This window comes from Notothenia coriiceps, unplaced genomic scaffold (genome assembly GCF_000735185.1).
Source record: "Notothenia coriiceps isolate Sejong01 unplaced genomic scaffold, NC01 NC01_scaffold00004413, whole genome shotgun sequence".
Classification (NCBI taxonomy): Eukaryota; Metazoa; Chordata; class Actinopteri; order Perciformes; family Nototheniidae; genus Notothenia; species Notothenia coriiceps.
Window position 1 is genome coordinate 144690 of NW_011337114.1, and position 14535 is coordinate 159224.

Here is a 14535-nt window from a genome sequence, read left to right on the forward strand (position 1 = left end):
CCCCTTCCCCCCTCCGTCCCTAAGGAGTAACTGTAGCTGCTAATCTCAGTTTGCAGCCGGTGTGCCCCCCCCCCACAGATGTGGCATTCTGCGTGTCCAGGGAAAAGAAAGCGTTTCCCTTCCTGCTCTCAGTACCCTGCTGTAGTCTGTAAATAGAGCCTGTCAGCAGCCGCTCTGTAGGCCCCTATGGAGAACTATATCTGTCCCATCATGCAACACCCTTGCTACAACTTCCTGAAACAAACTACGGGGTGTTGAGCAAGAGATACGAGTGGGGTGTGGATAACATGAACAAGTGCTGTTTGTATATGTTATTGCAATTCTATCCACATGGCCTCACACTGACCGAACACTGAGATAAAGCTTTAAAGTGCAGATTAATGTCCCGCACTGTTGTCAAAGTAACTCTTAATAAATACGTAGTGAGCATTTTTATTAGCATATTCAATTTTGACAGATACTGGAAAAGCAAAGAGTTAAAGGTGCTAGTTAGTGAAGGGATGGAAGATTCATGCTAAGCACCACTCTCACAGATAATTGAAAATTAAAAAAACATTAAAAAAAATAGGTAACTGCATTTGAAAAAAAGAGTGATAAATGAACCCTTCTGTTAAAGGAGAACATGGACATCAAGTCATCGATTTAGGAAAACGAGCAGCAGCAATACAACTGATGTGAGAAAGAGGCCACAGACCAAATTAATATAACATTTTTATATTATTAAGTGTTTTGAGATATGTTTAAATACCATCAAATGCCAAATGTCCAGTATCCAAAATCCCATGTGACATAATCAAATCAATGTTCAGCTAAGTCACTGTTTGAATATTACATTACATGAGATGCAAAAACAAACCATCAATTAAAAGTTAGTTACTTTTATCATGTGTGTATTTATATAGGATAGGATTGTATTTATATATATATATATTTATATACCTAATACATATAAAAACTAAAATAGTTTAATTACAATAGGCTCATAATCAAGGCAGCATTGTATATCTAACATAGTTTTGCATCGTATGCATGCTTACTGTAGGTATTGCAACTTGTGCGATATTGATATAGTGAGGTTTGATCAAGAATAGCAGCAGCTCTGTAAGGCATCTGAGCTAAATGCTAACGTCTGCATGCTAACATGTTCACAGTGATGATGCTTTAGTGCGTTAGCCTGCTTATCATGTTAACCTTCTTATCTTATTTTGTAGGTTTAGATCATAAATCGAAGTATTGGACACATTTTTTTACCTGAAGGTGTCTCTAACTGAACCTAATGACGATGCCATCCAATATAATAATTCTGGAGATAGAACCTTCATCATGTTTATGTGAGGCAGAATGAACAGACTGTGTGTGTGTGTGTGTGTGTGTGTGTGTGTGTGTGTGTGTGTGTGTGTGTGTGTGTGTGTGTGTGTGTGTGTGTCGCGCGTGCGTGTGTGTGTGTGTGTGTGTGTGTGTGTGTGTTTTCAGTGCATGCCTGATAGCTAATCCCAATGACTTAATGTGTGCACATCCTTTAGCTGGTGACTATTATCCATGACAACATCAATCAATCGTGTTGCACCCAAATGCCAGAAGGCAGGGGATAAAGCGAAATCAATTGCAGTAGGGGGACCGTGCATTAGCTCTGGGCATATACTAGCATGGAAATGAGCCCATTATGGAATATCAATAGGGGGATGGATATCATTATCTGTGAGTCTGTCAGTGTCTTATTATCAATCAATGCTTGTGTCAATTTACATGTACTTTAATGTACTCAAGAATTGTGGATATACTGTAGCTTAACATTTAACTTAACAATCTCCTATCANNGGTCAGGAGGAATTTTGGACCATTCCTCTTTGCAAAACTGTTTCAGTTCAGCAATATTCTTGGGATGTCTGGTGTGAATCGCTCTCTTGAGGTCATGCCACAGCATCTCAATTGGGTTGAGGTCAGGACTCTGACTGGGCCACTCCAGAAGGCCTATTTTCTTCTGTTGAAGCCATTCTGTTGTTGATTTACTTCTGTGCTTTGGGTCGTTGTCCTGTTGCATCACCCATCTTCTGTTGAGCTTCAATTGGTGGACAGATGGCCTTAAGTTCTCCAGCAAAATGTCTTGATAAACTTGAGAATTCATTTTTCCGTCGATGATGGCAATCTGTCCAGGCTCTGAGGCAGCAAAGCAGCCCCAAACCACGATGCTCCCTCCACCATACTTCACAGTTGGGATGAGGTTTTGATGTTGGTGTGCTGTGCCTTTTTTTCTCCACACATAGCGTTGTGTGTTCCTTCCAAACAACTCAACTTTGGTTTCATCTGTCCACAGAATATTTTGCCAGTACTGCTGTGGAACATCCAGGTGCTCTTTTGCAAACTTCAAACGTGCAGATCAGAACACATTTTATGACCAACTTATGCAGAAATCCAGGTAATTTCCAAAGGGTTCACATACTTTTTCTTGCAACTGTATATATTTGAAATGTTATTTCATGAAACTGAGCATAGAAACGATACATAGTGGTAAATATGTTTATATTAAACAGATTGGATCTAAAAAATAGTTTATAATGAGTAAACAAAGTACAGCTGAGACTGATGGGAATGTTTTTGATTTTCATCTTTAACAGATGAGGGGGTTCAGGGGGTCGCCAATTCATCTGGCGGAAAAAAATTATCTGTTTCCTGCCATTCTGGTGTTCGTGTTTGACAAAGATTATTCTGCGTCTGCATGCATTATGTCCCAATAATGCTATCATATGAGTTCAGATTAGGCATATGGCTCTTAAAAAATGATTATGTGCCTTGGTCCCTCTTGAATTTACCACAAATTCCATATCCCCACCTCAATATAATTAAGTCCAACTACCAGAAAAAAAAAAAAAATTCTGGCGCCACCTTTGCTATCATGTAAAGGAATTTAAGGTAGCATTAACTCATATTGCCTCGCCAACTACTAACCATCTCCTACTGCCATATGTACACATCTCTGTTGGAAATGAGTATTGCTTTAAAGAATGCAATTTCAACTTTAAGTGCTCTCCATAAACCCTTTCTTCCATAAATATGACTAACACTAAAACAGCACGGTTATTTTAGATGAAGAAAAAATAGGCTTTTCTAAGCTTCTGCAACATTGAGGATAAAATGCATTAAAAATACAATCGACTGAATGTAATAAGAAGAAAGTAATGTAAAAAACTGGGACCATATGGCACTAAAGGAGATTTAACAAAGTCATATTTGGTAGGCCTACATTTTACAGCTTTCCTGCTTTAAAGGTCACATCTCTGCAGTTCAGGCTACTAAATGTAATGTTTTTCACATGCGCTCAATTTAAGATTACAATATTTCCATGAGCATTTGAAGGCAGCATAATCACTGCAGCTTTGCCGCCCAACCCTCCCATGGTCTTACTGAGGGTTGTTACAGAGCTGGTTGTGTTTTCTTTGTGCGGCCAGCCCTTGCTATCACATTACTGCACACATGCTGATGCGGCAGCTCTGGAGCCCAGCCGTCCACACAGACCAACAATGGAGTTAAACAAATTACTATTTCAATTTAAGTAATGCCACATTACAGTTTCCAATCACACACAGAAGTCTTTACTTTTGTTATCACCCGTTCTAAATATAAGATTAAAGTTGAATTATCTAGGAAAACCATCCCGGCACTGCAGTCGCCCGTGATTAATTTTCATAGAATTAGTCATCGTCCCCGCACACATCGCGCGGAGATCAGACTACACACGGCAGAAAAGTTGTCTTTGCCTCGAGGAAATATTCTCTCAACTTTGATTTAATCAAGGGACAAGGAGAAGGCAGGGAAATTAAGTTGAGTCTCTAATGTTAAAGGCTAAGAGGATGCAGTTGACAATTTTATGGCTAAGTAATATAGTGGTGTTAGTTTTGCTACAGAGTAGGCTAATAAGCAGATGAATAAATATAATTTTTGAAAGGAATGCAATGGATTGTGAGTTGCTGTATATTACCTGGCACATAAATCATACTCCTCTTAGGCAGTGTGCTCTCTCACTGTCAGAGTTTCCAATAACACTACTGCCTCTTTTGTCAGGGAAACCGAATAGATTTGACAACAATGCCTCTGCAATATGTTCACTCAATAAAATTAGGAACCTTTCAAACAGGGTTGGAGTGGGGAATGGTGCAGAATCTCAAGCTGCCAGTATGCTTTATCAGAACTGCTTGTCAAACAGTTTAAGAAACTACTTTATCCTTCGATAACTTTTTTTCACTACGAACTAGGGATGTAACGATACCAAAAACTCACGGTACGATAATATTGCGATAAAAAAGTCCACAGTACGTTATTTATCGCAATTTTTTTATTTCTTTATTAAATAATAAATCTGATTTGTACAGCATTTTAGTAGGATAGTAGTATTTAAAAGTATTAAAGTGTCAACAATATAATAAACAGACCCTGCAATAGAATAAATAAAGTTTCACTTTAGTTTTTCAAGTAACTCAACTCTAACTCACTAACTCACTCACTCAGCATCATCAAGGTTATCTTTTAGTAATATGAGCATGTCCACATTTCCAGGTAGAAGCTGGGATGTTTGGGTGTTTACAATATCCCCTGCTGAAAATGTCAGAAAAAGTGAAAGAATGGGAGGTAAATATCCCCAAATCTCAAAATTGTATTATATTTTGTGTGTTTGTGGTCCTCTTTCAGTTGAGACACTGTAGGTGAAGGATGCTTCAGGAAAAGACCAAACACTGGATGTCTTTCAGTCGCCAACATGTGTTTTCGAGACACTGATATTAACGGGGAAATCCTGCAGGACTCAAATGCCTCGTCGGGGGTATGGCTGCCTTACCCCCGGTCTGCATGTTGTTTCTCTTTCAGAAACATAGAGGACTGTTTGTATTATACGATCACAGACACGCTGCAAGCGGTGTCCGCCAAAAGTCGAGTCCAGTGTCTATGGAGTGTCATTTTTATTTGTTATATTTTGGGAAGATTGAAAATCGGTAGGGAAAGCCAGCAGGAAAGGATGCACGACCTCCTTATTTTGTGGGAATCTGACCTAGGAACGAAAGAGATAGAGGAAAAGAAGTTTCAGCCCGCGACTGTCTCCCCTGGGTGTGATCAGTCGATGTCAACGGGCTGGTCTGGGACCACCGAAAGGACGGACAGGCGGTTATAAAATAGAAGACACCTTATCCAGTTCAAGTCAAACACAAACCCATGTCGGATTTCTCCACAGGGACGGACGCTGCTGTATCCGACCGTTTTTTTCTACACATTAGACACCATCTGAAGGACTGTTTAGGTTTGTATGCGAAATTGTTAACGGATCGAACATGAGACTGTTGTAATGTGATGTCTCTGACGAAAACAATACTGTAAGAGTTCAATTTACTAGGATTTTGTTAGTTGTTTAGGTATATATTGCGTTATCAAGTTTCCGTTTTACTTTTGAACACCAGGTCACAATTAAAGTAGTTGCTTTTGATGCTGCTTTTTACAAAGCAGTCTACCTGGAAAAAATGTACGATTCTGCTCTGCTCGGATTTTTATGTACCCTAACAGTAAGACTTCAGATATGGTCTTGATGACTGCTTTTACATATAAATCAAAGCACTGTGTCTTTTGCTCTGCAGCACATGATCTTACACAGCAATATGATTCACCACCCTGGATTAAGGCATTAGATTAAAGTTTTACGGTCCTGATCTGGGGTGCGTACAGGCAGAACAGACAGTTTTTACGTTAGAATGCAAAGATTTGAACGTTATAGTAATAGGCGTTGAGAGAAGTAAGATCTTCTCGCTAGAAGGGACACAGGAGAGACACACGCCCCCTCCGTCCCGGATATGTACTGAAGGATCGATCGCTCTCACACGTGTGTATAAAAACTTCTCAATCATTTTCGATTTGTTCTATTTTAACTGGAGATCCTACTGAATATAATATATAAAATCTGTTTGGGTTTACATGTTCACTCATTCATTCTCTCACTTTACCACGAATGTTTAAAGTTGTGAACTCAGTGACAGCGTAACTAAGGTTTAACTAGTACGCTATCTACGATAAACCGACTCTATCTTAACCAAATTTCGTCTCATGGTTTGTAAAACATATTTTCGAACTGGACGTTGCAAGACTCAAAAGCAGCGTGATGCATGATCTAGATTTGATACGTATCTATTTATTCTGATTTTACTACTGATTTTGATTCGAAAAAGCAGATTTTGATTCTGATTTTATTTTTTAACCGACGGGTTTTACTTGTGAACAACACCAGTTATCTCTATGAGAAACCGAAAAAAAAATCGACTACATGTGTAGACACCTTGTTTATGTGGCCCGCATTGTATAACGAGCAGATTTAAGGATTAGGTTATATGCTCTTGGACTGTGTTTATGTTGTCGACAGTGCAGCGAGACGTCTTTCCAACAACGTACTTTGGTTCTAAAACTAAAGAAGTTAAGAGCTCTGCGGGAGATATACCTTGACCGCTGGTTATATTTCCATTTAGCCTGATTAGGACATCGTCAATTTGGTTTTTGCCTTTCAAGTTTTACCGACGTTGAGGGACAACACAAATGACATGACAAAACATACAGAGTGGTACGAAACATACGGATGGTTTTAAAGGATACAGCTGCACTTTCAACTCTCTTCCCTTCAAAGTCTGAATACGCTTATGACCAACACCCTCACTGAAGTCGTTATTGCGACACGCTCGGGATAGCCTTCAAAGTCCAGCTTTGTAGGGGATCGGGATTAATCTACACCAGTGGCTTCAGGAGGGGGAAGGCCCTGAGGTACCCTGGCATAAAGCCTTTGTAATACAATAACTTCAGTTACCTTCTCTCTTTCTAATAGAAAAGCTAGGGCAAACTTAACCACGGTCCTTTAATGTGAGTACTACAGACAGTTAAAATTTTTCTATTAAAAAAGGTCAGTTTTTATTTTACACAGCATTCGACACTTCATTTTAAAAACAAACATCACTTTGCGAATTACTTGATTGTAGAGACCAGAGTAGAGCCGTCTGAGAGTGTTGTTGTGTGGCAGTGGCTCTACCGGTTAGTGACAAGGAAGCAGTTTTTTCACCACTGGTGGGAGTGATAGTTGTGTTATTTGTCAGGTCTCTTACAGTACGGTTTTCGCCGAACGGACGGACGGAATGAAACTAGAGAGACTTGATGGACCTGAAAATTACAAATTAACAGTTGTCATGGACGGTTGGGATGGGCTAAAACCTGCATGACGATATGCAAAACCTGTACAAAGATTTGGCCGGATNCAGAGTTCATGGTGGAGTCCTCGGGCGGACGGCCCGGAGGCAAGGCAGAGTTCATGGTGAAGTCCTCGGCTGGGGAACTCAGGAGACCGGGCTCAAGGGCAGGAGCTGGCGGAATCCCCGGCGGGCCAGGCGCAGACGAGACCCCGGACGAAACCTGGGCCGGCGCCAGTGGGACCCACGACGGAGCAAGGACCGGTGCCGACGGGACCCGAAACAGGACAGGACACGGTATCGGCAGGAAACCCGGCGGAGCAGGTCTCGGCGGGACCCCCAACGGAACAGGACATGGAGCCGGCAGGACCCCCGACGAAACAGGCACCGGAAGGGCATAGGGTTGGTAGGACCCCCGGCAGAACAGTAGTCGTCGGGGCCTCCCACGGCACAGGACATAGGGTTGGCAGGACCCCCGGCAGAACAGTAGTCATCGGGGCCTCCAACGGCACAGGACATAGGGTTGGCAGGACCCCCGGCAGAAGAGTAGTCGGCGGGACCTCCAACGGCACAGGACATAGGGTTGGCAGGACCCCCGGCAGAAGAGTAGTCGTCGGGGCCTCCAACGGCACAGGACATAGGGTTGGCAGGACCCCCGGCAGAACAGTAGTCATCGGGGCCTCCAACGGCACAGGACATAGGGTTGGCAGGACCCCCGGCAGAACAGTAGTCGTCGGGGCCTCCAACGGCACAGGACATAGGGTTGGCAGGACCCCCGGCAGAACAGTAGTCGTCGGGGCCTCCAACGGCACAGGACATAGGGTTGGCAGGACCCCCGGCAGAAGAGTAATCGGCGGGGCCTCCAACGGCACAGGGCATAGGGTTGGCAGGGGCAGAAGAGTAGTCGGCGGGGCCTCCAATGGCACAGGGCATAGGGTTGGCAGGACCCCCGGCAGAAGAGTGGTCGGCGGGGTTTCCAACGGCACAGAACATAGGATTGGCAGGACCCCCGGCAGAAAAGTAGTCGGCAGGCCCTCTAACGGCACAGGACATGGAGTTGGTAGGACCCCCAGCGGAACCTCCAACGGACCAGGACATTGGGTATGGACTTGAGAGGGAACTTGAGAGGAGACTCGAGAGGGAACTCGAGAGGGAACTTGAGAGGAGACTCGAGAGGGAACTTGAGAGGAGACTTGAGAGGTGCCTTGAGAGGGAACTCGAGAGGAGACTTGAGAGGTGACTTGAGAGGGCACTCGAGAGGTGACTTGAAAGGGAACTCGAGAGGTGACTTGAGAGGGGACTCGAGAGGGAACTTGAGCGGGGACTCGAGGGGGAAACTGAGAGGTGGCTTGAGAGGGAACTCGAGAAGAGACTCGAGAGGGGACCTGAGAAGGAACTTGACAGGGGACTCGAGAGGAGACTCGAGAAGGGACTTGAGAAGGAACTTGACAGGGGACTCGAGAGGGAACTTGAGAGGGAACTTGAGAGGGAACTTGAGAGGGGACTCGAGAGGGGACTCGAGAGGGAACTTGAGAGGAGACTTGAGAGGACTCTCGAGAGATGACTTGAAAGGGAACTTGAGAGGAGACTTGAGAGGGCTCTCGAGAGATGACTTGAAAGGAAACTCGAGAAATGACTGGAGATGGAATTTGAAAAAGACCTTGACAGGGGACTCGAGAGGGGACTTGAGAAGGAACTTGACAGGGGACTCGAGAGGGGACTTGAGAAGGAACTTGACAGGGGACTCGAGAGGAGACTCGAGAGGGAACCTGAGATGGAACTTGAGAGGTGACTTGAGAGGAGACTTGAGAGGTGATTTGAGAGGGCTCTCGAGAGATGACTTGAAAGGGAACTCGAGTGGGGACTGGAGAGGGAACTTGAAAAGGAACTTGACAGGGGACTCGAGAGGAGACTTGAGACGGTCGATAAGCCGACAGGGCACAGGAAGCTGGCATCGGCCGAAGAGCCAGTACTGGAGCCGAAACTGGAGTCGGGACCATGGCTACTGGGGCCGGTAGTGAAGCCGGAACCATGGCTGCTTGGGCCGGCACTGGAGCAGTCCGCAGGTGAGGGATCAAACTATTCATCTTTTCAGCCAGCTGTTGCAGCTTTGTAGAGATGTCTTCCTGAATCTCTGCCTGGCGTCTTCTTGTATTCTCTGGGTGGCCATACCCAGCTGTTCCTCGTGGTGAAACACTTTCACGCCGTGTGCTGACAGGGCGGCGTGAAGTGTTCTTGGATCGGCTGGGTCCATAATGGTCAGTTTGTTCTGTTACGAACTCAGACACTCAGGATGTAGGACCCAATTGCATGACCCGGGAGACCGAGGTAAAGTATTGGTTAGATACTTTATTTTTCCAAATCAAGCAAGACTAACAAAAAATGGTCACTATCGAATCTCAGTTTGAGATGACAAAAAATGAGAACAAAATGAAATCGCTCACGTAGTGAGGAACAAAAACTTATTAAAAGCACAAAGAGAGCATAGACCTGACTGTGGCAAGAGATAAGAGTAAAGCACTGAACATGACAAGAGACGAAAACGAACTGACACTGAACACTGGGAGACAGGGGAATTTAAACACATGACAATAAGACACAGGTGGGAATAATCAGGGGCGGGACTGACGCTGATTGGCACAGGTAACACAGAAGGGGTGACAGGTGAAAACAATCAGGAAATTAGACACACCAGGGAAACTAACGACAGACAGGAAAACACAGGGAAAAAAGACCAGACAATATACAGGGTGGAAAACATGACATGGAGAACAGAAAATCACCCACTACCAGACACACAAACTTAAAACCGTGACACTTATTGACTTTCAATCTGCATATTTTATTCACACTCTGGAGAAATTTGACAAACTTATTATTTTGGGATTTTAGACCTTGTTCTTTAATAGAAAACTCCTGGATATTTTAAATAGCTTTCATATCATTTGACCAAATTACTTCAAATGACATTACTACACTGAAAAGTAGAAGTTCACCTCTTTCTCTTACATGTTCACCTATTCATATATTAATATTAATTTGCAACCATTAGCACAGTTTTAATGGAGATCTTCTCTTCAATAACTTCTGTGTCATGTAACACAATGATTGTAAATCCATTCAAACTTTTTATGTCAACCTTAATATTGTATTTTTTATAAAATATATTTTCAGGGTAGAATGTACTTGTCTTATAAAATGCATTCAGACATTAAAACTAGGGAGTATTTCTAATATTTAAAAAACATGTCTTATATACATTGCAGCACTTGAAGTATATACAATATTATTACAATATTACAAATCCTTCATATGATGAATAAAGACACAGAGATGTGGTGAATATTTGGTTAATAAATGTCTTTATTTGGCTTTGAAAGGAATATTACTGCATGAGATAGCAGCATGTAAGTCACAGTTGTATAGCAGAGGTCTGGAGAGCCAGAACTCCTCAGCCTCCCCAGAAACAATTGAGATGAAGAAGGGGAACACATGTTTTGTTTTCACTTTCAGACATGGTTAAGGCAATTCTTTTTTAAATTGAACACACAACAAGCAAAACATCTATCCCATCCAGCAGATATTCAAGCTCGAAGAGTCAGGCCATGCATTCATGCCCGTTGGTTGATTCATTTGTCAAAAAAGAAAGCAGAGGAAAAGGAGAAATTATGTTGTTTACAGCAAAGTGATAAGGAAGGGGTTAAGGTGAAAATAGCCCTTAAATGCTACTCTTTACCCGGCGACATCTGCCACTTCACTGAGGGCTGTCAGTGTCACCTTCAGCTGTCCGACACCCGCAGCCTCACATCTACCTACGTTCATTTATCTAGCAAAATTAAACAAAAGCACTGTTCACAAGGAGAACGAAAAAAGGGCTTGGAGATAAATATGAATACTCTGACAGGGGGCTAATTGACAAATGAATCAATCAAAGAATCAAAAATATATATATTTATATAGCGTCAATTTAAACTCTACATTCCCTGGTGGAGAAGCTGAAGGAAATACCCTCCAACCTCTTACAACACATTCGTATATATACAGTTTTTCTGAGCTCCGATTTGCCGTTATTGCCGTGCTGTGACACTGCCGTGAATTAAATAAAAGGCTTTAATGGTAACTGGTACGTTTTCGTGGTGGGATGCAGAAGAGTGAAAACATGTATCTTGCTGTGTTTATGTGCAGAAGCGTTTTTCCTTTTTGCTTCCCAACATTCAAGAATGAGCTGGTAGAGCTGTGATACAATCTTTTACTTTCAGTACTGCCGAACTTTTATATGTAAAAATTAAATAGCACCGTAAAAGTTGGACTGGCTGTGCGTTTGTCTCAAAGTCTGTGTGCTGACTCGAGAAGGTTTTTTGATTGCTCTTACTGTAAATAATCATCGTGGAGAAAAAACCATTGTAGCATCATGCTAGCTTAAACAATCATGATGACCCTCTTCTGCCATTTGAAATACTTGTTCTCAATCTAATAGCTTTTGTACTACTCACGTCTGAATTACAGAGCAAACAGAGACAGTTAAACTAGGTGGGCGTGATGCGTCTGGAGCGTGATGAAGAGTGTGATGTGTTTTTGGGAATGATGAAGATTTAGCAGTTTAGCTCTTGGTGGTCTTGTTGGTGGAGCCCTCCTCCTTCTTCTTCTCCTTTTCCTTCTGCTTGTCATCCTCATCATCTTCTTCCTCATCCTCTCCCTCAGCATCATCTCCCTCCTCTGCCTCCTCTTCGTTCTCGTCTCCCTCCTCTCCCTCTGCCTCGGCCTCTGCCTCCTCCTCTTCATCTTCAGCCTCTTCCTCTTCCTCCTCCTCGGGCTTGGCTTCAGACTTCCTGTAGGATCCGAGGTTGTAGCTTCGGGCCGACATGTAGGAGAAGCCGGGGTATCCGGACTGAACCATGGCGCCGCTCACAGTGCTGAGGCGGCACTCTTCACCTTCCAGAAGCTTCCTGTACGGACAGAACAAAAAACATTTCATACTTTTAGTTTGAAAAACACAAGAAAAGATCAAAAATTGTCTTAATGCACATTATTTAATTTCAAATTGTGTTCTTGTACATATCATATAGTCTATTGACATGTATATAGACTTCTTGCACTATATTTTATTTTGTATTTTTGTATGTTATTATATATGTTGCATTGTTGGAGGAGCTCGGGTCAGAAGAATTTCCTTGCCCTCTGGTTAGATATGACACTTAATGTATGCATAATAAATAATATCAATAATAAATTAATTTTCAACATATTTTTGCTTCTGATTTGTAATTGTTCTTTTTTGTGTTGTACTTTAAACTGTTTTTGTTTGTTTTGTGTACGCCCTGTTACTGTATCATTTCTTAAAATACAAAAAACAGATAGACAGGCGACAAGAGTTGACCTCTGGTGTCGTTGCTATAATTATCTCACTGTGTCGATCCGAGGGATCAAATGTCACCGCAGTATCAGTGGCAACACCTCGGATGTCTGTTTTGGTTTATTTTCCCGAAACACAATCCCAGATATATTATTGTAAGGTTTAACTTCATCTATCCGATTACAGCATACATTTATTTTGTTGATAGCTTACTGGGAATTGTGGAAATGAGAGACAAGCAACAAGGATCATTTCTGTAACAATCGGAGTCCCTATGTACGTTTTTAAAGGAGGCTTTGAATGTCTACTCTGATTTTATGATGTCTTCAACCAGTGAATAAGGAGATTTAAGAGTTAGTCTGTTTTTAATTAAATCCCCTGGTTGTGTGCAGCCACACAGAGCAGCTGATATTTGTATTGAAAATGTTGTTATTGAAAGCCTAAACACCAACAAATATGTTCGTAAAGCAGAATATTATGTGAGGTATTCTGCTTTTAAACGGTGTGATCACATTTATCTTTGTTCAATACATTGTGACAATGGAGTTTACACAATATGGGGTTTTTGGAAATGGTTGAATCACACAAGTCTGTGTCCTGCTAGTAAGCCATCACTGAAATCTAATTCTATAATCGTAGAAAACTGTTGATGAAGCTTCGAAACACATCAAAGCTCCTCAGGCTAGTTTAATCACTGACCTGTAGGCAGCGATCTCGATGTCCAGGGCCATCTTCACGTTCAGCAGGTCCTGGTACTCACGCAGGTGACGGGACATCTCTCCCTTGGTGCTGCGCAGGGCGGACTCCAGCTGCTGGATGGTGTCCTACACACACACACACACACACACACACCGTCAGACACTCAGTCCACCGTGTCCTTGAGACTTGATGCCCATATAAACGTCTGCCATGTCTGTCAGTATGTGATAAAACACCATATGTGTTATCTGTCTCTTACAGTATATCCTACTTTGAGCCTTATGGTGCAGATATGGTTTTAATATTTGTTTTATTTAGTATTCATTTTCCGTCAGGCTTCATGCATTATTTTTAAAAGAAAAGTGTGCAGAATTTCTAGTATGAAAGGTGATAACAAATAAAGTGTATTTATGTTTATTTTATTAACTTTTCTTTTTAATGACTGTTTTTAAATGCCATTTTCTTAATGTCTTTCATTTTTTTAAAGCACTTTGAATTGCGTTGTGTTGGAAGGTGCTATATAAATAAACTTGCCTCGCCTATAATTATAATTTGTTCCTTTTTATAACTGTCTATAAGTGAACCTTTATGCCTCATATTTTTGCCATATCTCCCTCGCCTGGATAAATACAAACTATCCAAATGAGTAAAACACTTTTAAACGTACCTGCATATCTCCCATCTCGTTGTTGTGGCGGTCCTCCATCTCGGCGATCTGCCTCTCCAGGGCCTCATTGTGGCCCCTGAGGGCCTCGATCTCCAGGGTGCGGGCCTGCACCTGCCTGCGGTACTCGCTCAGCTCCTCCTTGGAGTGCTTCACGGCCTCCTGGTTGCGAGCAGCTGCCTCTGTCACACTGTTGAACTTGGAGCGGTACCAGTCCTCAGACTGGGCCGTGTTCCTGGCCGACAGAGTCTCGTACTGAGCCCGGATGTCCTTCAGCGCCGCCGTCAGGTCCGGCTGCTTCATGTCCATCTCCACCGACACCTGTGAGGGACAGAGGGGTTTATTTAAAGGTCCCCTATTATACTGTTTTTCATCAACATATTATAGCTCTCAGATATATACAAACATGTCTCTGAAGTGTTTGGCTCCAAGTACCAAACAGATCATTGCAGCATTACCCATAATCCCCTCCGTTTCAGCCCTGTTTCCAAAGTGCTGATTCTCTGTCTGTTACTTTAGATGAAAATAAGGAGCCCCTCCCCACGCCCCTCTGAGAGAGATTTGGTTAAAAAGAACACAATGGTGCTCTAGGAGGAGATTCAGGTGATAAGGTGGGGGGT

At 42.7% G+C, this 14535-nt stretch overlaps 1 protein-coding gene across 1 annotated transcript in view; it reads right to left on the reverse strand.

Annotated features, from left to right (window-relative positions):
• Nucleotides 1-10542: 10542 nt before the first annotated feature.
• The window catches only part of neff1 (neuronal intermediate filament family member 1), a 14939-nt gene continuing 10946 nt past the window's right edge, over nt 10543-14535 (reverse strand). Inside the window, exons 2-4 of the mRNA XM_010767473.1 lie at nt 13919-14236; nt 13252-13376; nt 10543-12145 (exon numbers count right to left, since the gene is read on the reverse strand). Of these exons, the coding sequence (XP_010765775.1) occupies nt 11800-12145; nt 13252-13376; nt 13919-14236 (789 nt within the window). The 3' untranslated portion in view covers nt 10543-11799. The remainder of the gene's footprint in view (nt 12146-13251; nt 13377-13918; nt 14237-14535) is intronic.